The sequence below is a fragment of the Astyanax mexicanus genome, chromosome 1 (genome assembly GCF_023375975.1).
Source record: "Astyanax mexicanus isolate ESR-SI-001 chromosome 1, AstMex3_surface, whole genome shotgun sequence".
Lineage (NCBI taxonomy): Eukaryota > Metazoa > Chordata > Actinopteri > Characiformes > Acestrorhamphidae > Astyanax > Astyanax mexicanus.
Genome location: NC_064408.1, coordinates 58,656,963 through 58,673,636, shown reverse-complemented (window position 1 = coordinate 58,673,636; position 16,674 = coordinate 58,656,963). Strand labels below are relative to the sequence as shown.

At 40.2% G+C, this 16,674-nt stretch overlaps 1 protein-coding gene across 6 annotated transcripts in view; it reads right to left on the bottom strand.

The window, feature by feature from the left end:
• Nucleotides 1-16,674, bottom strand: part of enah (ENAH actin regulator) — a 66,886-nt gene that overhangs the window by 14,492 nt on the left and 35,720 nt on the right. For all 6 annotated transcript variants that reach the window (XM_015604835.3, XM_022666301.2, XM_049480751.1 and 3 more), the window contains exons 4-5: nt 11,537-11,609; nt 708-1,063 (exon numbers count right to left, since the gene is read on the bottom strand). In XM_015604835.3, the coding sequence (XP_015460321.2) occupies nt 708-1,063; nt 11,537-11,609 (429 nt within the window). The remainder of the gene's footprint in view (nt 1-707; nt 1,064-11,536; nt 11,610-16,674) is intronic.

The window sequence follows — 16,674 nt, the reverse complement described above, 5'->3', positions numbered from 1 at the left end:
CTAATGGCAGCAGCAATAAGCAACAAAAAACAACAAAAAGCATCTTTTCAGCCGCTTCCTAACCTCACTTTGTAACCCCAGCCTGGAAGACTACTCAGACACAGCGGGTCAAACAGCACAGCTTGGGGAAGGAAAAAAAATGCGGTCAGCCTGCGCCACAGTCTCCAAGCTTTGTCATGTTTCAAGCTGTTTGCATGCGCTGTTCCAACATATGAGCAGATGGGGATGTCGGGAGGAGACTGACTGTTATATCAAGACTACTAGAGAAACGACGGTTCTTTCAATTCATTATAGTGGATTACATTTAAATCTACAATTTACAAATTTATAAAGCTTTGGAAAAGGAGCTGTCTATTAAGCAATGTGAGCTTATATCACATTTTACTTGTTTACTAGTGCATATGATGCATGCCTAAATGATCAAACATTTGTCTTAAAGTTCAATTTTCTAACACTACATAACAATCAGGAAAAATCTGTAGCCTACGGTAACCCTGAAACCTTATTTTCTTTTCATATTAGTCCATTTCCACATTTCCAGCCCCTGATTTTCCAATCCACACATCAAACTCCCAGCGCTCAAAAGTGTGCTACCCTCCAGTGCTATCATTAAGCCCTCTCTGTCACCTGTTGGGTTCAGTCTCCCATCTTGGCTGTCAGTTCTGCACGTGCTAAAATGCCAGGAAAGGAAGAGCGAGGATGCTCACCAGCGTTGGAGATGCGTCGCCCTCTCTCCCAGTCCATCTGCTCTCTCTCCAGCTGCTCCTGGTGATCCCTCTCTTGCTTCTCCCTCTCCGCTCGCTCACGCTCCAGCAGCTCCCGTTCGCTGCGCTCGCGCTCCAGCTGCTCCTGTTCCTGCCGCTCGCGCTCCACTCGCTCCTGCTCAGCACGCTCCCGTTCCAGCCGCTCACGTTCCTGGCGCTCACGGTCCAAGCGCTCGCGTTCCAGCATCTCTCTCTCCATGCGCTCCTGTCGTTCGCGCTCCAACCGCTCTCGCTCTTGACGCTCACGCTCCAGCCGCTCGCGCTCCAACTCCTTCTGACGCTGCAGCTCCTGCAGCTGCCTGAGGAACAGAAGCATGAAGAGAGGACGGAATGAGCGCAAACAGCCAAACACTATTAAATCACACACAACAGATGGAACCATGACCACTCAAAGACCAATTAGGCAGGTGAAGCACTTTTCTTACATAATCCACTTACATAACCACGCACTCAGGATGTATTGCTATTTGTTTTAGAAGCAACTCTCAAACAAGAAAGGAAAATCTGTATTTCAGTGAGCTGAAATATATGTGATCAAGGCTACATCCACATCAATTATGATTCTGATAGGATGGAAACTAATTATTATGGTTGTACTGATAAAGAAAACACTAGCAAGTAAGAAGAAAGGACTGTGTGGATCCAGTTTACAACTGAAATGGCTTAAACTGAGATTTGGTTCAATAAAAAATAATACTCTGTAATGCTTAATGTGTGCATAGTCTGTGTGTATATCAAGTGATTAATATTATGAGAAGTAGGGGAATATTCTATCCATCTTTACACAAACTTTCTCAGATTTTGCTACAATTCTAAATTTAAACATATGCAGATACTGTATGCCATTTACAATCTGTGCTAAAAGGAACTGAGGACCAAAAGCCTCATTGTAAATAAAGACATCAGTTGCTGAGCAAAACACTAGAGGGCAGCAGCCTCACATCTATTCAAGCCTCCTTCAGCATCTGAACAAAATCCTGACTTAGTGTTTGCCTGTTTTTGATTGTATAAAAGATGTCTGTTATTTCTTCTCTCCTACAATTAATTTATTTTATTGCTAGAGATTATTACATGTGCAACACATGATACGATGTAGATGACGTAGATGTGTCTGAATTTAAAATGTATATAAAACTGTCACCAAAGTTCAGAGCTTAGGGGGGAAACCGGGGTGAATATTCCTTTATTTGTTCCAAAGCTTGTACATGTATGTTTAATCTGATATTGAAATACATTCAAAGAATATACAGAGAACAAAGGTGATGCACAAGCTACTATTTTCTGATAATGATGAAGCTGATATTTTGTGGGAGAAATGTAGGTTTTGGTTTACTGTTATACAGGCCCCAGATTTCATACATTTCCCCAGTTAATATTTTCCCATTTCATTTATAACCAATTCATCTTGATCAGCTTAATTAAAGCCAAGCATGTTCTAGCTAAATGCAGAGAAATGTGTGGTGCACAGCACCAATCTGTGGGAAGAGACACATTTATCAAACATTTCATTCAATATGAATAACACAACACACCTGTCTCTTCAAGAAGGTCATGATTCCCTTGATGTCATACTTTGGGACTGTGCCAGACACACCCACCATGCCTTCACTATTCCTATTCATCACCACCCATTCAACAACTTTCCCAGGTAAGGTGTTGATGCACCACCATGCCTCCACACGCTCCCAGGAACTGAGCAAGATGGGAAAAACACCCTCCTACATCAAATCTGCCCTGAGGGAGAATGAGCTCATGAGGCCTGAGGCCAATAAGACTGATTTACTCTTTGTACGTTGAGTGATGCACCTGCTAGAACATACAAAGCCCTTGCACAGCTCATTTCATATCAAACACCAGTCAAAACGCTTAAGAATTAAGCTTAAGTAGAACATTATTAGCTCCAAAATAAAGGCTGACCTGATTAAGGATCTAAGACTAAAGCCCAAACATATTCTTCTTTAATTATTACTAGGAATGTAACGCAAACACATACTTCAGTAGCAATTCAACACTAAATTTCTAAAAACCTGACTGCACCTGTTTCTCTGGTACCGAAACTACTGCAGCCAGCTTACATAAGCGAGACTGTTTACAGCAAAACACTGCTAACTTCTACTTCAAAAGGTGGCAATCTTGAACCACCTTCAAAAATCGTGCTGAAGTCCATCTTACAAGGTTACAAATATACATCCATGCAGTCCAGCCTGTTTCTACTGCACACCTGGTTTGCATTTTTTTTTTGTTATTTTTACCTAATTAGCTATGGTAATTTAGAAGCCTTTACTGAGCCTTCAGTCACTGAACATTTAATCAGGGGTGCTCCATGGCCAGACATAGCAAGGTCCTCCCCATGGCCTTAAAACAGACATTCTGTAGCCTAGTCTACTGCCCCAGTTCTCCACATTTTTACACTGCAGAGCTGTCCCTGTACCTGCGCTCCCAAGAGATCTTCTTATTCCTGCAAAGCTCTGTTATAAAACAGTTGTGACTAGCAGTGCTGAGAAAGCATCCCAGTGTCCCAAATCCTTGTTAACTCCAAGACACGCTCAGAGAAGTAATTAAAGAGAAGAGAAGAGGAAGCCTTGCAGATATCATCGGCGAATGTGCTACCCCCCAAAGACCATGACAGCCATGGTGGAGCCAGCCATAAGTCATCCTTAGTCGGGTATTAGAGCTTGCTAACCACAGGGGAGAGTGCTGACAGAACACTGGAATAAAAAAAACCCTTTGCATGAGCCGAAAGGGACATTTGATATTAGTGGGGCCATGTTTAATTTTAGATGGATGGTGTTGAACGCAGATGGAGTGCCTAAATGCCCCCCGCATACAGGTCAAGGAAGGGTAGCAGGGTTATGATGCAACCCTGGTGCAATCCATATGTTCGTCCAACAGCAATTAGTAAAATGATCAAAGGAGGAAGGGGAAATAGTCACATTAATTCAACCTAATTAAATGTATCTACAGGCTCATTTTACAGCAGTAAAGCCAGTGCTCAGGGCCTCCTCAAGGCAGCCCACATTTTCTATCCTCCTGTCTTAACAGATATGAGCAAGACAACATAAGCAACTGAAATACGCTACCTGTTCTAGTTTTTATTTCTTATGAGTTAAAAATCTCCAGCCTATCCAGAAGTCCATCATCACTGAACGGCTGAGTTACTGCTTCTACGTTTGTTCTGAGCAACAAACCGGTAAAACCTGGTTATAAGATCCACTGCTATCATCATGCTATTTGCCCCTTATGCTGGCATAACAAGAACATTACATCACAAACTAATGCCATACATTCCAGCACAGATGCCAGAATAATTTCTGTTTTTTAAATCTGTATTACTGTATTATTTTACATTATTACATTTTACAGCATTTTTGTATAATGTATACACGCTATGGATGCAGGATGATATCAGAATGGTATTGTATCAGGATGCAGGATCATATCGGAATGATATCGTATTGGCCGACAATTGCTTTTTTTTAATATAATTATCTGTATTGGATGCTTTGGCAGATATTTTAAACCAATACTTGCTAATGTATTTATTGTCTACTGGAAAAGGACTAACCAACGCTGGCCGCAATACTACAATTGGCCAACACTGGCCGTACTACTTTAAAATACATTGATTTATGCTACTTTTAATATATTTTGATTAGTTTAACTAGATCTATTGTTTTATTTAACCTAGTAGGCACCAATTAAGTAGGTCATCTCCCTGCACATCTTTTTTATTCTTGGAAAAGACACATGGACATCGAGACCTCAAAATCAGTATATAGTATAAAATAAGTAGTTTCGAAGGCAGAGGCATGTTCAACAAACAAGATATATTTGAGGTAGTTGCCAACACATATCAAATATATTTTTTAAAGGAGAAAAAAAAAATAGTACATTAACACACACTTTGACACCAGCTTTGTACCCATTACCAAGTGAGGAGGTCAGCAGCTATAGCATCCAGTACGGAAAGGTATTTTCTCTGAATAAAATTCTCTACTTTAGTATTACGAAACAAGAAATAAGCATAAGCATTTGCTTATATTTCATTTTCCCAACCGGGAGAAAGGACTTCAAAGATGTGAAACATGCAGCAAATCCATTTGCTGGCGTCTCAATTCCTGCTATCCGTTGCCAAGGAAACAGTAGCTATGGGAGTGTAGGCGGCACACAGCCTGACTTGGAATCTTCCAACAACTTACTACAATAAAGTCAAAATTAAAATGTATTTATTTAAAAAATGTTATTTAATAATTGAAGAAAAAGTGAACCCTTGTGTGCTTTCACACTAACTTGTACAAGCTATAATTATTTGGTACAAGCTTAACACGAAAAGCCATTACAGACAGTCTGTCCTAAAAAAATCTTTTCTTATCTTCGTCTGAAGATGAATAAAACAGATCTCAATATTGTTACACTGATTTCTAAAACAATATATAGAAGAACAACATGTCAACAATCAGTGCTAAATAGTGGAGGAATTTAATTACACATGAGAAAAGCACGAGTTCTCCTTGTGTACTGATAAGACAGCTGAAATATTTCTGAGATGCAGCAGAGGGGAGTATAAGAAATGAGAAGTTACCCTAGTCTGCTATGAATCTTATTCAGCAGATGCAAGATCAGTATGACCTAAAAAATTAAACCATCTGCGAGACATTATTTTGATTAAAGTGCGAAAATCAGAGAGTTGTTTCATAGGAGCCAAATATCATGAGCATGAGAAAACTGCTTAAATCTTACACCGGTCTTAAATAAGAATGAACCATGTCAGGAGGAAGATTAAAAGGAGATCATAACTTGTTTTTTTTTTTTTTTTTCACATGGTGGAGGCAAGAATGGACAGGAAATACTGGTAACTGCTGTGAAGTGAGTGTAGACTGAGGGCTGCTCTGGTCAGTGTGGTTTTGCTCCTGGCTGTAAAGGCCCAGTGTTTCTGTCTCTGTGGATGCCGGCCAAGGCTGCCCATATGGAGTCTCTGACTCTTAATTCTAGCAGATCTCAGACCCAGCTTGCATTCTCCTCCTTCCACAGAAAAGAGACACCCATTAGACGGAGCAAAGATGTCGTTATGTCCCATAGGAGTTCTGAGAACAGGATGTAATCTCCCTCAACAAAATTAAAAGACACATGCGGTTGGAGCTGTGAAGTGCTGCAATCCTGTGCCTCCAAAATGCAGCAACAATCTTTAAATGATTAGTTAGCTGGCTGCAAAGGAAGCCGTGTCTCTAAAGTCTTTCTGCCTGCTCAGGAAAAATGGTGAGGAAATGGGCTTTGGTCTCTCCACCTGACAGATGTGCTGGAGGCAAGCAGAGCAGCAAACCTGTATTAGCGTCCAACCCGCTATTTTTACCCTCCCATTATGCCGCTTCATGTCTTTTTAATCAAACACCAATACGGTATTTTTGGCACACCGAAAAATAGTCTATCCCCCATGCTGTCTCTGCTCAGAGCCATGGCTGCCCTGTTAGGATATGAAGAGAGTGGGATTTGGGAGAGTACAGAAGCAGAGAGAAGAGCCAGGGAGAATAAAAAGCAAAAAAAAAAAAATTAAATCCCTGCCTTTGTCCACATAATCCTCTGCAAAGCATGATCGGTAACATCCCAGAGATAGAAATACAAACATAGATTTTTCTGATGATGAACACAAGAAACAGCAACGTATATATGCCATCTACCAAACTACCAAAGAAAACCCCTCAACACAAGACCTTTTCTTCAGATCTTTCAAGAACCGTGTCTCCACTCGTCAGTATCACATGTGATGCATGTGATGAAGAATGCCTGCCATGATTCACCATAACCACAAGCCCACAGCTTCACCAGCGGAATAAAGGGGCACAGTAAATACTGTACCTCAGCAATCTCTTTGTCCTTCCAGTCAAGAAAATCTTTTCCACCACTATGACTGTGCACATGCCTTAACACTGAGAACACTGTTGGCTGCCGGGACCCAAAAGCATGAGTCAGCAGTGCACAGTTCTCACTGGACTCCTTGAGTCTTTGTTCTATATATCACACAAAAGCCATTCACCTAGGGTTGATAAATGAAAAGGCTAGTATAAATTCTTCAGTATTTGGAACATCAGCATTGGGTTCCATAAACCTGATGATCCACTGTATTATGGTAGAGAGCAAGAAGATGTAACTCAAAACAGTACCAATAGACAAATTTTCTTGTCTCTGCAAATACTCAGTTATTTACTGCAACAAATAGGCAAATCATTTATGGCTTTAAAAAAGTTTCTTAAATAACTAATATAATTATTGTCTATAACCAGTATTTAAAGATTTGTGTGGTTTTATAAGGTTATACAGTATATAGTTTTATATAGTTTAAAATATGAATTCCACTTTAAACATTTTTTAAGCCCTCAGTGAGTTAAAGTGGGTGCCCAAGAGCAGAAAATAGTTTCTATGCTAAATCTAAAACACAGTCCACTGTGAAAGAAATACATTCCATTACTAGATGGAACTGAGACTATTTACACTCTGAGGACTGAACATGTAAGAAGAATGTCAAACAACCTGTCACTGTCTATTTATCTTTCAATATACCAGTTTTTTCCATTACGATAAACAATGCAACAGCTAAGATATTTTAAAATATTTTAATTGGTCCTGAGAGAATGAGTGTGCGAGCACTGTCTCAACTGATTTTACCATCCTTGCACTTTTCCTTTAGTCCTGGATAAATAAATTCTTTCTCAGGAGTATTATGAAAAGAATGATTTTAATAAAGTTGGTGTATATTTTCCAAAAGGGTATTGTTCTATTAAAAGCATCTCACAACACTAGAGATAGAGCTGACCTTCGGTCTCGACCAGGCATCTGATTATAGCATACTGACAAAAGTTATTAATGTTAAGAGTCCTCAAACTCAGCCTTCCCCTGATAGTAAGCAGGGCCCTTGACAGCCATTTATAACCACATGTGAGCAACCTGCCCGCCATTCCTTTTCGCTTCTCTTCACCGGCCGGCATTGTATCGGGTTTGCATCACGGAATGACATCAGGCCTCAAGCATCCAGCCAGTTCCATTGACTGCAATAGCTAAATATGGCAGTGGGCCGTGGGGGGAGTGTGGCTGAGTGGGAGGCTCGAGGCCAGCTCCATTACACACACTCAAAGACATTCTTTCAGAGAATCCAAGCTCGCCACATTTTTGGAGATGCTCCGTAGATTAAGTGAGGGATCCTTATTCGGAACGTTTACACTCTAGAACATGACATGGCTGATGAGCACAAGCTGTTGCTGAAGACTGCGAGGAGCGTTTCGCTTCCATAACAGGACAGTGTCTTGCACGCACTACTGTTTAGTCTGTAATCAGCACACAAGTTAAATCACATCAAAATGTACACAGTGATTCAGGAACTACACTGAGTCACTCTGGGTAGAAAAGTCAGAAGATGCAGTCAAAAGGCATCTTGTCTTTATCTAACAATAGTGAACGTCTATTAAAGTTGGCAGTATGAATCATAAAATCTAATTACAGCTGGACTCGCTGTAGTTAGTTTGCTTAAAAAGAGCTCGGTGTGTATGTCTTTGATATTCGGGCATGCTTGAGGCCTGTTCTGTAATGCAGTCAACCAGGTGACGCAGACAAATTACAGACAGCGGACAGAGGGCGGACTCAGTGGAAACAAGGCAGTGATTAAGACCAACAGCAGTCGAGGGAGATCTAGGCAGTGATCAGGTAGTGATTAGGTATAATTGTAGTCAAAAGGAGGTCTCAAAACAAATGAAGTTTTGATGAGAAACCATCACACTTAGTGGGAGATTTCAGAACAAACCAGGTAATGGTCAGGACTACTGAGAGTCAAAAGGAGGTCTCAGAACAAACAAGGTGGTGATCAGGACTACTGACAGTCAGGAAGAAAGCCTCAGAACAAACCAGGACTATTAGGGGATCAAAACTATCTAGGGCAGTGGGAGGTACCCGAATAACCAGGTGGTGACTAGGATTACTGAGACAAGGTGAGGTTGCAGAACAACCTAGGTGGTGAATAGGTTTACTGATACTGAAGGGGAGGATTCAGAACAAAGCAGGTTGTGATCTGCTCCACTGACCATCAGGGGAAGGCCTCAAAATGTTAAAATGTCAGCAGGTGGTGTGTACCACACCACTGGCTAAAACACACTTCATTATGCTTTAAAATATATTCATTTACAGTGTACTGACAGCTTATGTCACAAGCAAAGGCAGTCAGCAGTCTTCAAGTGCATTCGGCTGTCCTACCCTGCTGTATGAACAGAAGTTAAAAATATGCAACGGCTGGTTTAATGCATCAGCAAGGACAGGAATTACAGAGGAAATGTGAATGTCTTCTTGTTTCCAGATTGGCAGCTACTGATACCGTGTTGAAATGTGTTGAACTACTGTGACTAGCCACATCAAATATTTTGCCAACTGCTACTGCTAAAACACCAGATGCTGAGATAAGCTATCAGAAATTAACAGCTGTCACATCTTTGGTCTGTTAGATTCCCAAAACACAAAACACGCAGTCTTACATTAAACTTAACTCCATGGGCATTTTTTTTTGTAACGCTTGACATGAATTCCATTTGATAGAAACCACTGCGACAACAGACTTCTATTTCCTGCATCTAGTCGTCACAGCTGTGACAGCTACTAGATAAAATAATGCTTTGTCTAAAACACTAAAAATAAAGAACACAAGAGGACCAGTAAAGGGCATAGCCATTCTAAAACGACTGTGGGGAAACAAGGATAGGGCTATTCTGTTTTCCACATGATCTCACTATGAAGGACATGGACTGTTACACAAAGCTATTCCTCTCCCTTTTGCTATTGTAAACTCAACCACCGCAAGGCCACCGCTGTGAGCAATCGGTAAACACACAAAGGTCAATTAGCCTGATTGAGTCTTATGTGTAAGTGGGAGGACCATGATGCTAAGTGCTCCTCTGCCAGAGCCGTTCTACTGTATTTGAAGATGATGATCCTAGACCCTCATCGTTAATTGAGCACTCCTGCCCAAGGCTGCCTGTCCTTGCATGCCTCTCATCTAACAGCTCAGTAAACTTAGGTTTGTGATTGATTGAAGGGGAGGAAAAGTCTATGTTCTGACCTGCATTCTGTGATGGAGAAGGAGACTATATGTTAAGACATTTAGAGAAAGGGCTGACATTGATTTCGCTCCTTTATGTGACCTCAGCAAAAGCAGCACTGGCTTTATTACGTTGACAGGACTGCACTGTAATGGAAGAAAAACACTTGAAATGAAGACTGCAAATAATTAAAGAAATAAAATCTAAAGCGCAGAGATGACGAATCCCTAAAGGTTTCAGTAAACATGCTTTTTGATGCAACTGCAAAGCATCAAGAACCTCTCTCCACATGGAGTCTCTAAACATGGTTACATTTCCATTTAGGCCTTTTGAGCCATATCAAGTGCAGTAATAAAATGTAGCAGACTGGTATGCACATCTTCTTCGTGTGGATGCCGTAATCAGCATCAGTTGTGCAATTTAAGCATTCAGCACCAGCCCTTGACTGTGGTCTCCTTGGGGAGCTCATTGCAGGAATTATTTTTCGTTAACAAGACCTCAGCGAGTATCGGGCTTTCTTTTGCTTTGAAGCCCAAAGAAGGGGAAGGAAAGACGGGGCTTCAAAGAGGTGGTACTTCTGAACAAGGGGCAATGTACACGAATTTCTTTCAGCTTTAGCACAGTCTCTTTTATTAAAAGACGGCAGCTGGCTCACATGTTTTCACCAGTTTATCCTCTCATGTTTAGTTTTATGTTACTTGTGACAGGTGATGTCACAAAATGGTCAGGTTTACTATTTTTTTCTCTCTCTTCTATAGTTTTTATGTATATATTTCAATAATTTTTTACTCTGAAAGCAGATCAGTTTTATCAAGACAAGCTCCAGCACATTGACTAGAGTCTTGCAAGGGATGGCCAGCAAAGGTCCTATCTGATGCCCTGATAAAAACACCAGTTTTAAATTACTTTAAAAACCATTTGGTCTTACAGAGATAAATGTCCTCCCACTGCTGGCCATCTGTGGGAGGTCATTAAAACTTAGTGGAACACTGCAAATTTACTTCACTATTCGAAAAAGTAAAATCTAGTCCATGTCAAAACATTGTGTTTTATGTAACTTCAGATTTTTTTTTTGGCTAACATAAAGTACATTCTAAACGCTCTTGTGTGACACTGCAGTTCAAGAAGGGAGAGATGTAGCTAAAACTTTATTCTGCAGGAAGCAGATAATAAGTAGCTATTCATTTCTATCAGAGTGTGATATTTTTTACAGCTCAGTAGCTGCATGGATTTACCGAACAATAATATCAAAGCTATTAACAAAAGAGAATCATATTTATTGCCAGCAATAGCCTTCCCTTCAGCCCTAATCAATGCATCTGCAAATTATCATCAAATCGTCAACACTGCATCATGTAGGTGACTGTATCATGTGATATATCATGTGCTATGCCTAAAAATGTGGGATGCTCTCTAAACAGGAAGAATGGCTCTCACTAATTGAGATGCCTGCCAACAGTTAGTGTTCTCCTGCAAGTATGTGGCCACTTCACATTCTTGGTAAAATCATGTTTGATGGGAGAGACCTAACTAGCTATTAGAATTGGAGCTGAGTAAACCAAAAGGAAAAGCATGGGATTGTAAAATAAATTACTGACATCATTAATAAAATAACCATCAATATTGCAAACAACAAATAATGCAGCTGTCTTGTTGGATAAATATTTGGTTCGAACTTCTACTCTACTGTCTAACACTCACCTTCTTTGCATTTCCAGCTCCTCTGGCGAAGGGCCATTCTGCACCTGAGGGTTCTGTCTTGGCAACGTGGGACCTGCACAGAAGAACAGAACAAATCTGCATTAAACATTAGCTAAGAGTACTAGAACTAAGAGTACTATAAACCTATTAATTATGCAGAGCGAGTGGTTTCTGCAACACTGACACGTAAATGTGCCCGTCCAGACCTGACATGATGACACCTAAACAGAGGAACAGAAGAATCCAGAGTTCTCACACCAAACTCTGAAGGAGCTAGACCTTCTGTAAGAAGAATCCTGAGAGTTGGACTGCTTACTTGTTCTCATCTTATGGTTAACAATATGCTTGCATATAGAGAAAAATATACCCCCCCCCCCTCCAAAAAAAAACTGATAAACTGATAAAATTTCAAAGATGAAACATTGCACTCGTTTTTTTTCCAGGAATGAATTTTAAACATTTTTCCAAAATATTGTCTCTAATCCTGTGCCTGGTGACGGTGGTGGTCAGTAAATTTTAATTATTTTTTGGGCTAAAAGATTACAATATACCACTGAAATCTATTGTTCTAGTGTTCCCACAATCACTGCGTATTTGTAGTAGCAGCAGCAATGTGTCTTTATGTGCATCAGCTGCTGCTTTGACACATCATGAGTGATGCTCAGCAGATTGTTCTTGCGGGGATTATAATAGTAACACTCTGAACTCTGAAGCAGATGTGGAAACAAATGTATTAATTGCATCCGAGTTTAAGATTCATAGTCTATTTTTATATGTTATAAGCACAGCAGTACTGTAAAGCCTAGCAGAACTAGCATTTATGATTCTGCAAGGACATCACCTACTAAAAATGGCATAATAAAAAAAATCACATATGATTACTCATCTTGTATAAAAATGTCATCTTAATCTTTATTATTTATTTTAGTTTTAACTATGTTTTAATAAACGTCACTTCTTACAACACAGAACAGCATAAAATATTTTGTACAAAAATAGAACTAGCTTGGAAGATAGATAAGAAGCTAGAAGGCTCCACCAATGACGAGTTTGGCTTTAAATAAATGTTTTTTTTAAAAGAACTTAATATCATTCATTCAAACAGATTTTGATTGAGATTCATAATGAATTCCTTTTTAAAGTTTCACAGCCACTTCAAGTAAACTACATAGGACCAAATTTATTTGGCTAAAAACCCTGAGTGTTAACTAATGTTAGTTTTCTTCTAGAAATTAACTAGAAAGAAAAACTGCGTTTAAAAGAAAAAAGTTAATTTGCATGAGTTCTGATTTAGCACATGCTACAAATAACGGACTGTATGACTACTCAATGTTATGTGACTTGGCACTACGGTTACTCAATGTTATGGTTTTGCACACTACTCAGTATTTTCTGTAGATTATGTAATTAACCGTCCCACAACAGAAAACTTTTGTAATGATTTACCATGAAGGCATTTGATGAAAATATTATCAGCTTAGTTCAGTTAAGTAGGAGGACGCCTATGCAAATTTGTGAGGAATTACCCTACAAGACACCAGCAGAAAAATAGTTTGACATTCTTATATATATTTGTGTGTGTGTGTCACTATGTAGATATTTATAGACTGTCTAAATCATGTGCACACATACACAAGCATATATAAGAAAAAGCTGACACGTTCATTTCACATAGACGGTTCACCACTAAACACTGCTGAACAGCTGGTGTTTGGAGCATTTTGGAAAGCAAAGCTTAAGGCGTAAGGGGAGCAGGACTAATAAAAAGCTGAACACAACTACAGGCTGGCCTTGTACCCCCAACACCGGATCAATGCTGTATTGAACAGGTGAGAGAGGTCTGTTTACCCAGTGTGGAGGTGAGACTTTCTCCGCACTTCATTACCAGAGTACCAGCAACCTCTGCCTTTTCCTGTTTGGTCTCCTCACAAGGTACGGACAAGGCCTCTGTGAGAAAAAGACCTGCAAGGCCTTTATACCAGTCAACAGAAAAACAAACATGGCCCAACATCACCAGCACAACAAGCCTGTGTTTGATCATTTAACTGCAGCCCTTCACTGGACCAGAGAAAGAGAATCTGGATATGCTCATCAATGACCAATGAGAGGGGGCCAACATCTCACAGACAATGCAGACCGCTACAGAAGTAGCCACATCTGCACAGCATATTAGAACAAAAAATATGGATATATGCAATGCAGTGGTCCTTGTTACCACCAGCACCCAAAAACAAAGGACTACAAACTCACAACCACAGGAATGACACAAAAAAAATAAAAAAATAAATGAATATGAGAACTTGGTTGGAAACCCCTTGCAAATGCTTCCCATCCAAGACCCTGTGACTGACAGACATCCCCATGCTCTGGAGATCTTCCGTGGTGATGCTCTGCCAAGTCCCGTGAGGCCATTTTCAGTTTCTGATTGCTTTCAGGGCTTTTTGCCTTCAGGCTTGCCTGCTGTATGTGAAATGCAAGCTCAATGGAGCTCAGTCTGGGTGAGTCACTTGGCAGTCAAGTTCACTTTTGAGCCCTGATAAACTCCACAGCTGCTGCAGCATAGTGTTTGAGATTGTGGCCCTGATGCACGGAGAAGGACCTTTATAATAGCTTTTCAGTAAACTGTAACTTTCTGCTTTTCAGGCTAATCAATGGGCCCTGTCTTTTTCTAAAGCCTCTGATGAAAAGCTGGTGTTTGTCCCCCTTACGGTACATAATGGAAGATGATACATCCTGTAACAAGTTCTTGATCTGTTAAACAGCTATGTTGTTAAGCAGGAACTTAATGACAAAATGACAGAGCTGGGCAACCAAATGTCCAACGACCTTTGGCCCCCTAAAACGGAGTTACTCTATAAAAGGATTGCAATTCTTATACTGCAGCAAACCTTTTTTTAATCTAATTCTGAGTACCAAAGCAACAAGAACAGTCAGTCAATGGGCTGTTACTTACAAACATGATGTCCATGATGTACTGTTATACACATTTATTGGATTAAGTGGACTTGGATGTAAAATCAGTTCTCAAACTCAAGACTCTACATGAGAATATTAAGTTAGAACTGAGCCATCTGGATAAGCTGCACACTAATCAGCTCAGTTGCCACATTTGACCTGAGCATGCTCTGTTCAGTCCCACATCTCATGAATTCCATGCACACTGAAGGCCACGGTCATAATGGGATGAAATCTGTGCACAGAAAAATGCAGTTACACTAAAACACACCTGCTAACATCAATATTTCATTTGTTTTGTAGTACAAATACATTTCTGTGCATTTTTTTTTCAGCCTTTCGTGGCACAAAAACAAAGCATTACTCCCATGTCAAGGTAACCACTAATTACCAAGCCAGACAGCTAATGAGTCAGTCACTCTTTCCCTGAATACCAAGGACAAATAGCGACTTGGTATTTTAACCCTTTTATAAAGCCAGCAGATTGTAATGGACATCTACACTGTACTGCTAGATAATTGACGCACTCAACACAGACAAATGAGACAACAGCACTCAGAGAATGGCTCTGATCCAAAAAGCACTCAGCCTCATCTCAGATGGGTACTGCTAATCCATCGCATCAGTGTGGTACCCTACTCCTGGATCACACACATCACTATATCTTATTTTTCTTCATGTAATCTATAAATAAAGGCTTAGAAAACAAACATTAAAAAGGTTTGAATCACATTAACTCACAAAATTGCATCACAAGAGAACCTACATTCCCCAAGTCCCCCTCAAGCTCATTATAGAAGACCATGAACAAGCATAAGATAAAACACAGATAAAACGCTCATCAAATCACATGAAATATGTACTCAATATCCAGTTCCTTGGAAGGAACAAAGTCTGCCATACATGAGCGAAGGGAGATTCCAAGCCTCTTCTGACAGCAGATGTAGCGTAGCAGTCCATCCTGGCAGCCTTTGGAAGTCCCATTAGCAAGTGTGCTAGCAGCACTAGCATTAGCCCCCAAACCACCCTCAATGGCATTAAGCGACCTCAGGGACAGCAGCATGGTGTCCAAACTAGCCTGTCCTGGTAAAGCAAGGCAAGTAAAGCAGGCTTTGTGCCGTGACGTCCAGCGTTTACTGAGCAGGATGCAGACTGCTCATCGCACTTTCCGGCCCTGATCAATTATTCATGGCTGGATGGGCGAAGGGCAAAATAGTGCCGCCCTTCAAATCAGATCAGCCGTGCTGCCTTCGGCTGATGGTAGGTCATGTGTTTGTAAGAGAGGTTAACCCCTTCATGGCCAGTGAAAGAGTAATGCACAGAGAAAAATATACAGTCAGAAAAGCAACCACTCTCTCTCCCTCTCTCTCTCCCTCTCTCTCTCTTTCTCTGTCTCCCTCTCCCTCTCCCCCTCTTGCTCTGTCTCCCTCTCTCTCTATCTATATTTTTTATATATTTTAAATCATGCATAGGTTTTCTTTCCATTTCACAATTTATACCACTTTGTGTTGGTCTTCCACGTTAAATTTCAATGCAATTTATTTATGTTTGTGGTTGTAATGTGACAAAATATAGAAAAGTTCAAGGGGTATGAATACTTTTGCAAGCCACTGGAACCGTATAAAATCAAGTCAAGTAATATCAATAGGACTTAGTTTAGTTAGCTGGACTGAGTTGAGGAATTGGGGATGAGTTGGTGTGGTGACTATCCAACATCTACCAAGACCAAGGTACCTCACACAGAGCTGTTGTATCCTTTAACTTGCAAACATGATTTGATCTTTTCTCAAAATTAGCTACTTAGAAAAAAAAAACATTGGCTGACTGCATGTTCTGGCTCAAAATCAGCCTGATACAAAATAATAAGTTTTTTCCATCTCTACGTTACATAAATATGACTTAGGCAGCATCCTGAGGTTCTCAGGTGTGCACCAACCCCAGAGTAGCAAAAGACACACTACTCTCTCTATTACAGGCAAGTGAAGCATTACAATGACTCTCAAGCTGTATTTTACAGTGAAAATTATACAAGTGTTGTTAATGTATGAAGTAAGATTGACGTTTCAACGAACTAAACCGTGAACTAACAAACAATTTTATGCAACACTAAGTAGACTAATCACCACATTATTTCTGGGGGGTATTCTATTAGATAAGTTGTTTCCAGCAAACAAAAACAAAAA